The 14034-nt window shown below is 37.8% G+C and overlaps 1 protein-coding gene across 1 annotated transcript in view; it reads right to left on the reverse strand.

Moving 5' to 3' along the window:
* Nucleotides 1-14034, reverse strand: part of LOC150097671 (glutaminase liver isoform, mitochondrial-like) — a 171458-nt gene that overhangs the window by 20448 nt on the left and 136976 nt on the right. Inside the window, exon 13 of the mRNA XM_090407710.1 lies at nt 3326-3480. Within this exon, the coding sequence (XP_090263836.1) occupies nt 3326-3480 (155 nt within the window). The remainder of the gene's footprint in view (nt 1-3325; nt 3481-14034) is intronic.

Here is a 14034-nt window from a genome sequence, read left to right on the forward strand (position 1 = left end):
AAGGTAGGTGATTATAATAGTCTTAGATATAAACTTGGGGAAGTTTCATGGAAGGAGGAATTGGAACAGTGAGATATCATTAGTGCTTGGGAAACTGTGAAGGATAGCAATAGTAAGCTGTATTCCACGAGTGAAGAAGAGGACACAATTTGGTGTAAAGTCGATGACAAACAATATCAAACAGGAACTGCGGGTGAAGAGGAGGTTATGGAAGAGATATATATAAGGAGAGCAGATGCATAAAGAATATAAGACTCAGGCCAGGAGAGTGATTAGTATGGTAAGGAACGTAAAACTGGGATATGAGAAGAGATTGGTCCTAAGATCCAAAGAAAATGCTAGGTAATGTTTAGCTATGTGGCCAGTAGGAGGCAAAATGATTGTGGAAGAATGACATTGTGGGATATAAATGGGAATAGAGTTACTGATGGAAAGGATATAATGGAGTTATTCAGTGAACACTTTATTGGAGTATTTCATCCTGGAGAAGTAGGTTTTAATACTAGAGGGATAAGGCAGGTTCAAGGTTTAGAGGTGCAAGAGAAGAGTGTGTTTCAAATACTGAGTGGGACTGGATGGAATTTCACCACGGGATTTGCTAAAGAACTGTCATTTTTTCATTGAAAAGCCAGATCACTACCCTTGTTCTGGCTTTTCAGTGAAAGTCTTGCTATGGTACCTTTTCCCATAGCAAGACTTCCATACCCAAGGAATGGAAGGGAGGTAAGATAGTGCCATTGCATAAGGGTGGTAGCAGACTGGAAGTGTCACATTATAGACCAATTTGTGTTTCATCAGTAGTTGTTACGATCTTCGAGAAATTAGTGGGGGACCATATATAGCGTTGGGCAGATGAGAGTAATGTTATCTGTGAGAGTCAACAGATTTTTCAAGGGGCACTCTTGCTTTAGTAATATGATTGCCTTTAATAATAACGTGACAAAGAGCAGCTGATGAGGAAAGGCATATTCTGCCATTTTTTTGGATTGTGCAAAGGCATTTGACGCCACATGATAATTTGATATTTAAGTTGCAGCGCATGGGTTTAGATGTCAGATTAGTGAAATGGATTCAGGATTGGCTGTCTGAGGTATCAGAGAGTTGTGTATGGTGGGGCAATATCAAGGAGGCAGAAGGTTACAACTGGGGTCCCACAGGGCTCAGTACTGGGACCTGTATTGTTTAACCTTTATATCAATGACATTGTCAGTGGATTGCAGGGGAATATTCAGTCGTTTGCAGATGATGCAAAGCTAGGAAGGATTATTAGTAATAGTGCAGATGTGGAAGCCCTGCAGGAGGATTTGAATAAACTGGTCAGATGGGCAAATGAATGAGGTATCAGTTTAATGGAGCAAAATGTAACGTCTTGAAGTTTGGGATACATCAATGGGAGACAGCATACTACTTTTGTTGGAGGAGCTGTACTGGAGGAAGTAGGGGAGATGACTGATATAAACCTTAAATTCAGGGAACATATTGCAAAGGTAGTGAAGGTAACCCAGACAATTGCTGCAATACTGAGAAGGACACTGACCTGCAGAGATTGCATAAAGCCCTGATCAGATCACACTTGGACTATTGTTCTCAAATTTTATCCCCAGGATTTGAATTAGATAAATTAACTGTGGAAAGGGTACAGAGGCAGATAAAGATGGTTTCAAAACTATATAATGTTGGTTATGAGGATTGGCTGAGTGAATGTGGATTGCAGAGTTTGGTAGATAGAAGAAGAAGAGGTGATATGATTGAGACTTTTAAACTGTTGAGAGGTAGTTACAGGGTTGATACTGAGGAGTTCTTTTGCTTGATGGAATGGAGGAAGGAGCAAAGATAAGGAGCCAATTCTGGAAGTTACAAAAGGAAGTTGTGAGCAAGAGGGTGGGGATTGGTTTCTTTGCATGGAGCGTGGTTGAACTGTGGAATGCATTGCCTGATAGAGTGGTGAGTGCACAAACGGTCAATGAGTTCAAGGAGTGGTATGGGGGTGGTTGAACTGTGTTTTCTAGGAAGGATCTCTCACGATGAGTCTTTTTGACTGTATGGAGGCCTGAATCATCATCATAATAATAATTTTTCTACTGTGAATAATAAAAAAAAAAACCTTTTCTATTGTTCTTTCTATTAATACTATATCCCTATGGCTACATCATCATCCTCAGTCAACCAAATCTAACTAATGCTTAAAACGTTTGGCCATGGTGATCTAACCGATGTCAAAATCTCCTTAATCCTTAGTCCAAATACTTCTGGCATTAGTGTAAGCAAGCTGTAATACCTCCTTTCATCTCAAAACTTCCTTTATATCTTGTGTTGATTGGCTCACTAAAGCTAAGAACTTTAGTGAACAGCATACAGCATCTTGTAATCATTCTCCCACTTACTCACCTGTAGATTGCCTGGAGACTCACACCCACCTACATTCCCTTAAACATTCTGGTTTCCATGACCTGCACTTTCAAACTCTTTCTCTTGAGAATAATATTTTTTCAAGACACCTGACCACAAATCCATTCAAATGCAAACCATCCACCTTATATAAATCCTGCCTTCATCAAACTCACTCCACACATCCACAAACTTCACACTATTTCTCCTGCAAAATCTGCATTGTCTCATTTGTTATCATGGCTCTTTGTCTCAGCTTGCTTCTATCATACCATAGCAGCAAGCTCGCAACTTTTACTTTCTTACTCTTCCTATTCACTTGTACTAAAATATGAAAGATTGTTAGTACAATCTTTCATATATTCTTGCATACCACACATCATCTGTTAGATGATTTGTACCAGCAAAAATAAACATCTCTTCACCTACACTCTCTCACTCTCTCTCTGTATCCTTAAAACATTGCTAGCATTCTTATTATTGGCTCCAGGTGAAACACAATTTCACATTCTCTCACTCTCCTAAAACACTCCTTGTATCACTGAATTACTATACAAAATTCAGTTCTTATCTCTCCCTTTTGCTCCTTCAATATTTTGCCAGGCATTTCTCCACCCATTCAATATCATGTTTTGTTTTGTGGAGAACTTCACATAAGCAAACTATCTTTCTCATTTCCATATGGTCATTCTCTGCATTTTCCATTGTTTCATTCTTGCCATATGCCTCTCACTATTCAATTCACCAAAAATGTATTTTCAAATATGTGATTCATTCATTAGTCTTTGACATTACTGATTGTGCAAATTCAGCTGGTGATATATCCAAGAAATGATTGTTAATTTTTTTTAATTAATTAATGCTGTAGCAATAACGATAATAATTTATATAATGAAATTGATAATATGAAAAGCATGTTGCCAGAAACATTTCTTACCTCCTTAGTGTAGCAGCATCACCATTAGCAGCGGCTAAGAGAAGAGTAAAAACATTAGAGGCCACTGCATGATGCTTTTGATATCTGGGATCCTTTTTCTGACTGGTATGTCTCAGGTTATCAAAATGATGAAAGTTGAATATATGATTCATTTCCTTCAAAAATTAGAACAGATGCAATTTAAGTAATATCTGATACACAGTAATAATAAATAATTAATAAATAGTATAAATAAATAATAAAAAATAATAACCAAGTGAAAAATAAACTTTCAACATCTAAATCCAGAGTAATTTAATAAAAAAGGTGGCACCTTTTGGCAACTCCTATATGTAAAGATGACCTCAGCATTGCTTCTGCCTAGTATTTCCACTTCTGGGCCTGGCTCCCACTGAAGAGACCTCAATAAAGGTCAAAACTAGTCTGGGTAGTGGCCCTTCCCTTAATGCATAACATTATACATATCCGCAAGGAGATGTATTTTGCATTATGGGAAATACTGAGATAGGAGTGATGTTGGCTTGGTCCACTTTTGCTACAAGTTGCCCGGTGTTGTACTGCCTTACCCCAGTCCTGAAGATATTTTCAGGTGCAAACTTTGTTTGCTCACACTTGGATAAAGGATGGATTAAACTAAATTTATTATAGTAATAATAAAATTTTGTTTAATCATTATATTTCATTCATGATTACCTTCAAAAATAATTGCAGTGTAATTAACAAAACTAGTCCCTGCTAATTTTTTTTTGCACAAGTTGTGAAGTAGTTAAAGCAGATAATGGCAATGATGTGAAGGATCCTGACATGCAGAAATAAAGAGGTTACAATGCCATTGTATAAGGCCTTACAACAGAAGAACCACAGCCTGATCGTTCACACAGGGAAGGTAATGAAGATGTGATTGTGGAAGAAGAAGATTTGGGGGATTATTTCTCCCGTTTTATAGTGGCAGTAACATACAGTACAGTTTAATAATAAGGTTAAAAAATCAAAATGACAGTATACTTATTACAGTTAAGTCCCTAACCCCTATAACTCTGTTGATTTAATGTATTGACTTATGTCCTGCTGGATGGAACGAAACCCGAACATAAGTCGAGGGATGACTGTATAACAAAACCGTTACATTTCCCTATCATACTATAATTCAAATTCTTAAAAGTAAAACAATAAAATGCACGGCATGGCAACTGCTTTATTGGTTTATTACTTATTACCATGGGGGCTGCATCTCAACAGCAGCACCACACAGTCAGTACACATTCCAGAAAATGTATTGTTTTTTTTTTCCTTCTAATTTTGCATATAACTAAGGCCATCAACAGGATTTTATGACCCCAGTAATAATATTTCTGCAGACCCCTATTATATTAGGGTTTTTGCTTAATCCTTTCGATGCATTTATGCAGTGTATAAAAATTAACAAGCAGGATTCCATTTTTACCCTAAAAATAGTGAAAATGGCCGATTCATCATTAGCTTTTTTTAATCTGTTACACATTTATATCCATTGGATCATTATCGAAACCATTGAAAAAATATTTATTGTTTATGCATGTTTAGTCTAGAGCAGTGGTCGCCAAAGTGTTATACGGTCGCCTAACAATGTTATATCGACCCCCAGAGGTCGATATAACATTGTTAGGGGTCGATAGAAAAATATAAGACATCATTATACGGATAATATTTAATTCGGTTGACTTGGATTACCTCCATCCTGATTGATAACGCAATTAAGAGTGAATCGTGGAAGCAGTGACATGAATAGGACCTGTAAGATGGAGCAAGGTCATGAAAATAGTTACGGAGGCCAATCATGTAGGCCAAAATGACGTATTTACCAATAAATGGATGTTGGTGGTTCCCGCCCAGTGGCGCAGCAGGAGCGAGAGCGCAACACGTGCATGGTTGCTTATTTACTTATACTTACACGTATTCGATCCCAGTCTCATTTTTGAGCAGACATACAAGTGAGCGTTAATGTTCTAAAATTCATTAACATACATATTATAATTCAATCGTTTCATTATTCATTCATGAACTAAACTTCAATATGTTGAAGAGTTGAGCAGGGCTGGTAGTTTTGTACATCCTATATATACTTATCGGAAGATTGTATTATTGTTATTTTGTTATCTAAATTAAATTTTATATTTTATATATTATTTATCCCTCCTATCAAATATGCAATGTTAAGAAAGTCGTCAAAAACAAAACCGTATCCCTTTGACATTAAGCCAATATAATAATATGTACTATATTATACCGACAAGAAACACTAACTATAAAATAAACAATCTAAAAACTCACATAAGCATCTTTTTTGCTTGTCCTATTATAATTACGTAATAGTAAAATAGAGGGAGTTGATAGAAAAAGTCAAGAAACTCTTGAAGGGGTCGATGGTCAAAGAAGTTTGGTGACCCCTGGTCTAGAGTCTAGATTTAAACAAATCATTCATACTGTTGCACATTTATGGCAACCAGGGAGCTGTGGCAAAAACACTCACCAGTTTGATGAGTAGTGACGGTGACTAATCCTCAGATTGTTATAATTTGATATCGTTAAGTGCGTGTAATATCTTTGTGATTTTATATCGTTCTTCTTTGTTTTTCTGAGGTGAGTTAGAGTATCGCAGTTTTTTGTGGCATGTACAAATCACATGCTAAATTTGGCAGGTGCACATGCAGAGTCTGTTGCTACGAATTCTGTTACCTTTTTTTTAGAGCTGTGGAGCATTTGTTCATGTTTTTTCCTTCCTCAACCCATCGCTGGGACATTCTGACTTCAGTCGCTGGTCAAAGTGTCAAGCATGGAGTGCACGGGGAGATGCTGTGAGTGTTGTAAAGAAAATTACTTGAAAATCTTAAGTACTGTAGAATATTTAACTGGTGAAAGAAAAGAGAAAGTTAATAGAAGAAAACAGAGTTACCAGGTCAGATGCTGGCATGCTGCTTGTTGCATTACAATCATTTACCTTCCTGTGCTTTCTTGTGTTCTAGAAATGCAACAAGCAGCATGCCAGCATCTGACCTGGTAACTCTATTTTCTTCTATTCTTTGATTTGGAGGTACACAGGTCTACCTTCAAATCAAAGGATTGAATATACAATACAACAATGTGACATAAAACTTGAAGCTTTAAAAGCATTTTTAATTGAAAATAGGGACGAATTAGTTAACAATTCAGTAGCTTATGCCAAAGAAATTTGTGATGATCTGGGGATAGTCATGGATTGTCGGTGTAGAAAGAAGAAACTGATGGTAGGTGAAGAGATTCTTTCAGACAGTAGGTCTAATTTAGCTTTATGATAGATTCTCTTTGCACATTCAGTTCTCGGATACTAAATGCACTCTCGCTTTTCTTTTCAATAAAAAAAGAACCATAGCTGAAAAACTGGAAGAATCTCTAGATAATGAAAGTTGGCATACCTTTAATACATACTGTGAATCTCAAGCAGCCAGAATACAATATAATAACAAAGTAAATCTTATAAGTAAATTTGAAACATTAAAGAGATTACAAAATAATAGGAACTCAAAACCACACATCAATATTGACAAAGTCGTTATCAACAAATCCTCCTATATACTTTCAGATGTAGAACAAAGCATCCTTAGTAAAGGTCTAAACTTTATTTCTTCCCCAAAATTAATACGGAGACACTACTTACAAAAATAAAAAAAGCTGCTTCTTTTCTCCCTCCACAAGATGCAAACCTTCTATGTATTGAACCAATCTTTATTATCAATAATGCAAAACCACCTGCAGACAACATTACTTCAACTGAACGCAAAGATATTAAAAGTTTAAAAAACAACAGAGATATAATCATCCTCCCTGTGGATAAAGGAAATCATCCTGAACTCTGAAGATTACCAGAATAAAATGACTGAATTACTACATAATGATACCTACTCAATACTTGAGAGAGATCCAATTCGTGAACTTCAAAATCGTACAAACAACTTATTAAAAACAACAACTGAATTATCCCGAAACGTTCATTTATCTCTATGCTCTCTCCATCCGTTAATTCCTCGCATATATGGTATTCCTAAAATCCATAAAGAGAACACCCTATTACGCCCAATTGTAGAAGGTATCGATTCTCCTACATGCAATCTTTCAAAATATCTTGCCAAATACCTCAAAAGTTTTTCAGGGAAGTCACCATCCTTTATCAAGAACACTACAGAATTTGTTACATACATCAAGGATATTACAGTTGATGAAAATGACATCATGGCTAGCTTGGACATAACTTCTTTGTTCACTAATGTCCCAACAGATGAAGTCCTAACATTACTCAAGGACAAGTTATCCAAAAAAATGTTAGCCTTGCTTACACATTGCATTAGGTCCGGTTACTTCAAATTTCAAGATAATATATACAAACAAAATCATGGACTGGCTATGGGTAATCCTTTATCTCCTGTTCTTGCAAATATTTACTTAGAAAATTTTGAAACCAAGGCTATCTCTTCCTTTATTTTAACACCTAAAGTTTGGAAACGTTATGTGGATGATGTCTTCATTGTTTGGAGCCATGGACATGAATCCCTTATGGTTTTCCTCGAACATCTCAATAGCCGACATCAAAGTATTAAGTTTACTGCTGAGCTTGAAACGGATAATTCCTTGCCTTTTCTTGATGTCAAACTGACTCGCTCTTCTGGTAAACTAAAAATATCGATATATAGAAAGCCCACACATACCAACAGATATCTGCACAGTCAGTCCCATCATTTCCCTCCTCATAAGCTTGGAATAATTTCCACCTTGGGATATAGAGCCCGTTCTCTTCTTGATGACCCAAATGAACTTCTTACAGAAATAAACCATCTGAAAACTTCTTTTGAAGTTAATGGATATTCCAAGAAAATCATTGACAAATTCCTTCTTAATCCTCCTAGACATCACTCAGAAGAAACAAATAGATTCAAAGGCAATATATCTATTCCTTACATAAGTACTGTTTCACATAAATTAGCAAAAGTTCTAAGAAAATACAATATCAGAACCTTGTCCACTTCCAAAGATCCGTTCCTTAATTAGCCACCCAAAACCTTGTCATCATCAACTCAAATACCCTGGTGTGGAATTTGTGGATGTGTGGAATGAGTTCGAAGGGCGAAAGGACTTATATAAGATGGATGGGTTACATTTGAATGGAGTTGGTGTACGGAGACTTGAAAGAGTGTTGATGAATGATGTGGAAGTGGATGTACAGACTCAGGGAAACTAGATTTATTAAGAGGGGGGGAGTAGATATGCAGACTTTAGGAGGGCAGTTAAGTGTATGAATGAGTATATTATGCCCGAGCAAGTACGACGGACAACAAATCAGAATGGGATAGTTAGTATAAGGCATCAAAGTAGGGATGGGACAAATGGGCTTCTGCAATTCATGTACACTAATGCCAGGAGTATTAGGAACAAGAAGGAAGAGTTTTTGGCCATGGTTGGCACTTCCAGGCCACAGGTTGTCGGTATTAGTGAAACATGGCTGACAGAAGATGATAAAGCTAGTGGGATTGAATGCGACAGGTATAGAGTGTTCAGGAGTGACAGGGTGAATAAAAAGGGGGGAGGAGTGTTATTGATGATAGCTGATGAGCTTCAGCCAAGGAGTATAGAAGTTGAACTGCAGGATGGGGAAAAAAGCACATTTGAGGCTGTTTGGTGTGCGATAGAATCTAGCAGAACAAAATATACAATTGGGTGCTGCTATAGACCGGGTGATGGAGTGGATGGTGGGGATAGTATGCATAAGCAAATAGAAGAAATGTGTGGAAGGAGGGTAATTATTATGGGTGATTTCAATTATGGTAACATTGACTGGAAAGAGGAGAGGGCACATGGGAGGAAGGAATTGGATTTTATGCGGTTATTAAGGGACAACTATCTACGGCAACATGTATTGGAAAATACCAGGGGGCAGAGAGTGCTGGACCTAGTAATTGCAACTGAGAATGTGGCTGTAACAAACATGACCATGTTGCCACCAACTGGTGAGAGTGACCATAAGGTCATGACTTGGGAGGTGGCTAAAGGAGTCGAATTTACAATTAAGACAGGGTACATGTGGAATTACCAGGCTGGTAAGTATGACAAGCTTAGGTGTGTGCTTGGCTCAATGCCATGGCATGTAAAACTGCAAGGGCTAGATGTTGATAGTGCACGGGAGGTGGTTAAGAACTGTTTGCAGGAGGCAATGGTTAAATGTATACCGAGTCCGAATAATAAATCAAGTAGGGGTTAAATGGATGAATAACACTATTAAGCTTGAACTGCAAAAAAAGAAACAATTGTGGAGGGAATTTAAGGAGAAGGGTGACCATCAGGTGCAAGAACAGAATAAAGCTCAGGCCAGGATGGTAACAAGGGTGGTAAGAAAAGCAAAAGCAGATTACGAAAGGAAATTGGCCATGCAGGGTAAAGAGAATCCCAAACAGCTTTTTCAATATGTTGCAAGTAAAAGGAAAAATGCTCATGGTAGAATGATCTTAAAAAATGCTGAGGGTAGGGAGGTAACCGAATCAGTCGATATTGTGGAATTACTGAGCGAGCACTTTGCAAGAGTATATCATCCAGGTGGTGACTTTGCAAGAATGGAAGAACCAACAACTTCTGGAATTGTGATGAATGAAGTAGAGGTAACTAGTCTATTACAGAACCTCAATGTCAATATCTGTGGGATTGGATGGTATACCAGCTCGTGTCGTACGCGAAGCGGCCAAAGAATTGTCAGTGCCCTTGACCATTTTGTTTAATTTGAGCCTCAGGACTGGGTCAGTCCCAAGGGGGTGGAAAGAGGGGAAAATAGTTCCACTGCACAAAGGTGGTTCCAAGGCTGCTGTTGAAAATTACTGGCCAATCAGCATAACAGGAATCATTATCAAGGTCTTAGAGAAAATAGTCAAGAGGAAAATACAAGACTGGATAGAAGAAAATGGGATACTGTATCGGGGACAGCATGGTTTTGTGAAGGGTAGGTCATGCCTCAGTAACTTGCTCACGTATTATAACACAGTGACAGCTGAACTGGATAAGGGTAATGGGTTTACAGTGATTCTACTGGACCTTGCTAAGGCCTTTGACAGGATACCACATGGAATTCTAATCAGTAAATTGCAGCATATGGGAATGGACATAGGGTTGGTGAGATGGATAGGAGGGTGGTTGATGGAGAGATATCAGAGAGTGGTTTATTCAGGAGCAGAGTCCACAAGACAGCCTGTGACTAGTGGTGTGCCACAAGGATCTGTTCTTGGACCACTGCTGTTTAATTTGTTCATAAATGATATAGGAAAGGATCTGAGAGGAACAGTTCATTTGTTTGCAGATGATGCGAAGTTGGGTAGGGCAATAGTGAATGCAGATGACGTCAAAATTTTGCAGGATGATTTGGATAGATTGGAGGTCTGGGCTAAGGATGTCAATTTAATGTGGCAAAATGTAAGGTTATGCATTTTGGGGTGAAAAGATTGGCGGCAGTTTACTGAATTGGTGGAACCGTGCTCCAGGAAATTGATGAGGCACGAGATTTAGGAGTGTTGTTGGATAAGGAATTGAAATTTAGGGGACACATTGCAAAAGTGGCCAAATCAGCTCATCAAATCACTTGGTTGCTGAAGAATATGTTGACAAGCAGGTTATTGTTCCTCTGTATCGAGCATTGATAAGACCCCATCTCGACTACTGTGCTCAGATTTGGTCACCTAGGTTTCTTCTTGATGGGGAGGAAGTGGAGAGGATCCAGAGGCGAGTGACCAAGATGCTAGCAGGTCTGTGGAATGAACAGTATGAGAACAGGTTGAGGATTTGTGGGTTGCAAAAATTGGTTGATAGGCGGAGGAGGGAAGATATGATTGAGACATTCAAATTACTGAAGGGTTTCTATAAAATTAATTCAGAAGATATTTTTGAGAACAGGGCTGGTTGTGGGAGGACTAGGGGACATCCATGGAAACTGGCAAAAGTGTCGTTAGTAAAGGTGTTAGAGCTGGGTTCTTTACTTTTAGAGTAGTGAATGAGTGGAATGCGCTCCCTGAGTCTGTGGTGGATGCTGTGACAGTGAATGAGTTTAAGGCGAGGTATGATAGATACTGTATGAATGTCGAATAGTTGTGATGAATATGATTTGGGGCCTCCCTCGATGAGTCTAATGACACCCTGGAGTTGCCCGTAATAATAGTAATAATAATAATAGTATATAAAATATTATGTGATTGTGATATTCCTTATTTTGAGTAGACAGACAAATCTGTTGAAATGCGTATGGAAGAACACATGAGAGACATTACTTAAAAGAGACAGCGAGCGAGTGCATTATCAAGTCATATCCTTTTCTCGGCTAATCCTAATGATGATAACCAAAGTCACAAAGTCTGCTGGGAAAAATCTACTAACATCTTCCGTTGCAGTGACGAAATAGAGAGAAAAATTGTGGAATCTAGAGAAATCATCTTAAATCCTGTTCATCTAAATAACATCTTAAGCTACAACCTCCCAGATAGTCATTCAGCTGTAATCTTGTACTGGCGTTCACGTGATGCAGCAAGCACACACTCTCCCAACAATGCAACAAATGAAAGAACAGCCTCAAATACAACTACAACGTTTTCATGCTAATTATGTATAAAGACTGTCTATGTTGTTCATAGTCTTTTAACCCTCAATGTTTAGTGTTTTTTTCTTTTATAATGTCACCTGAAGAAGGCTGTTACAGGCCGAAACTAGTAGTGTGTTTATATTAAAACCTTTTTACTTAAATCTCGGTTCTAGTCATTTAATTCTTCATAAAACTATGTATGTTAACTGAATCAATGATCATTCTGTCATATATATATATATATATATATGTGTGTGTGTGTGTGTGACTGATAAAAATTAAACTTTCCCAAATTTTGGAGAAGCAGTTGTTACGATTCACATTTGGGTAGATTCAATGTGTCTACATTCACAACACACTCAGGCAATGCATTCCACTCTGAGAAATCATCTTAAATCCTGTTCATCTAAATAACATCTTAAGCTACAACCTCCCAGATAGTCATTCAGCCGTAATCTTGTACTGGCGTTCACGTGATGCAGCAAGCACACACTCTCCCAACAATGCAACAAATGAAAGAACAGCCTCAAATACAACTACAACGTTTTCATGCTAATTATGTATAAAGACTGTCTATGTTGTTCATAGTCTTTTAACCCTCAATGTTTAGTGTTTTTTCTTTTATAATGTCACTTGAAGAAGGCTGTTACAGGCCGAAACTAGTAGTGTGTTTATATTAAAACCTTTTTACTTAAATCTCGGTTCTAGTCATTTAATTCTTCATAAAACTATGTATGTTAACCGAATCAATGATCATTCTGTCATATATATATATATATATATATATATATATATATGTATGTGTGTGTGCGCGCGCGTGTGTGTGTGACTGATAAAAATTAAACTTTACCAAATTTTGGAGAAGCAGTTGTTACGATTCACATTTGGGTAGATTCAATGTGTCTACATTCACAACACACTCAGGCAATGCATTCCACTCTGTGCAAAGAACCTGCTTCTCAGCCTCTGTTTATGCCCTCCTTATACAGTTTCCAGAGATTGCCTCTTGTTGTACTTCCCCCCCTCTCTCTCTCTCCAATTCTATGAAAAATCTCTTCCATGTTAACTTGATAACAAACTCTGACTAGCTTATATGTGTCAATCAAATCCCCCTCTCTCCCTCCTATTCATGAGGCTTTGCAACTTACATTCTTTCAATCTGTACTTGTACTCCACATTCCAAAGACCACTGACCACCTTTGTGAATTGTCTCTGGACCCTTTCTAACATACCCTCATCACCATGAAAACCCAGTCTCTGTACAATAATCCATATGAGGCCTGATCAAGACCTTGAATTTCAGGTCCTTGTCCACCATCACTCCTAGATCTCTCATCTCCTCTACTTCCTTTGAAGTTTCATCATCGAGTGTATACTTTGCATCCCATCATTGCTTACCAAATCTCAAAACCTTACACTTTGCAACACTGAACTCACAGTTCCACTTACCTGCCCAATCAGGCAATCTGTTCAAGTCCTCTTGTAAGGCCATAACATCTGCTTGACTCTGCAATTGCTCTCTCCAGTTTTGCATCATCATCTGCAAGCAGCTGCATATAATTAGTTAAACCCATCATGATATCATTAGCATACAAATTGAACAACAATAATCCAAAACTGACCCCCCTGTGGTACACCAGGGATAATGCATCCCCATAAACAACTTTCTGAAAACTATCTGACAGCCAATCACTGATCTAACTCAGAAGTCTGTTATCCAATCCCATCTGTTTCAATTTACTTACTAGTTTGTCATGTGGCAGTCTATCAAAAGCTTTTGCAAAATCCAAGTACACCACTGTATTGCATCTCCCTTGTCCAAGGTGTTTGTTAGCTTGTTACAGTACATTAGTAAAACATAATCTCCCTTTAACCACGCTACCAGCCAGGACATATATATACGTCCAAGTTACTATGGATGCGAAGTGCATATTAAAATTGTAATGCCATTCATATTACATTGAAATATATGATGGAGACGAAGTGTATGAGGATGCATATTTGATCCATAATGGCCGGTAAGGTTGTTAACAAACCCATGCTGATAACCACAGTGAATACTTGAATACCGCTGTTATCAACCCATTTCTGT

This window comes from Typopeltis vanoorti, chromosome 17 (genome assembly GCF_054136105.1).
Source record: "Typopeltis vanoorti isolate ZY-2024b chromosome 17, IOZ_Tvanoo_1.0, whole genome shotgun sequence".
In the NCBI taxonomy this organism is placed as follows: domain Eukaryota; kingdom Metazoa; phylum Arthropoda; class Arachnida; order Uropygi; family Thelyphonidae; genus Typopeltis; species Typopeltis vanoorti.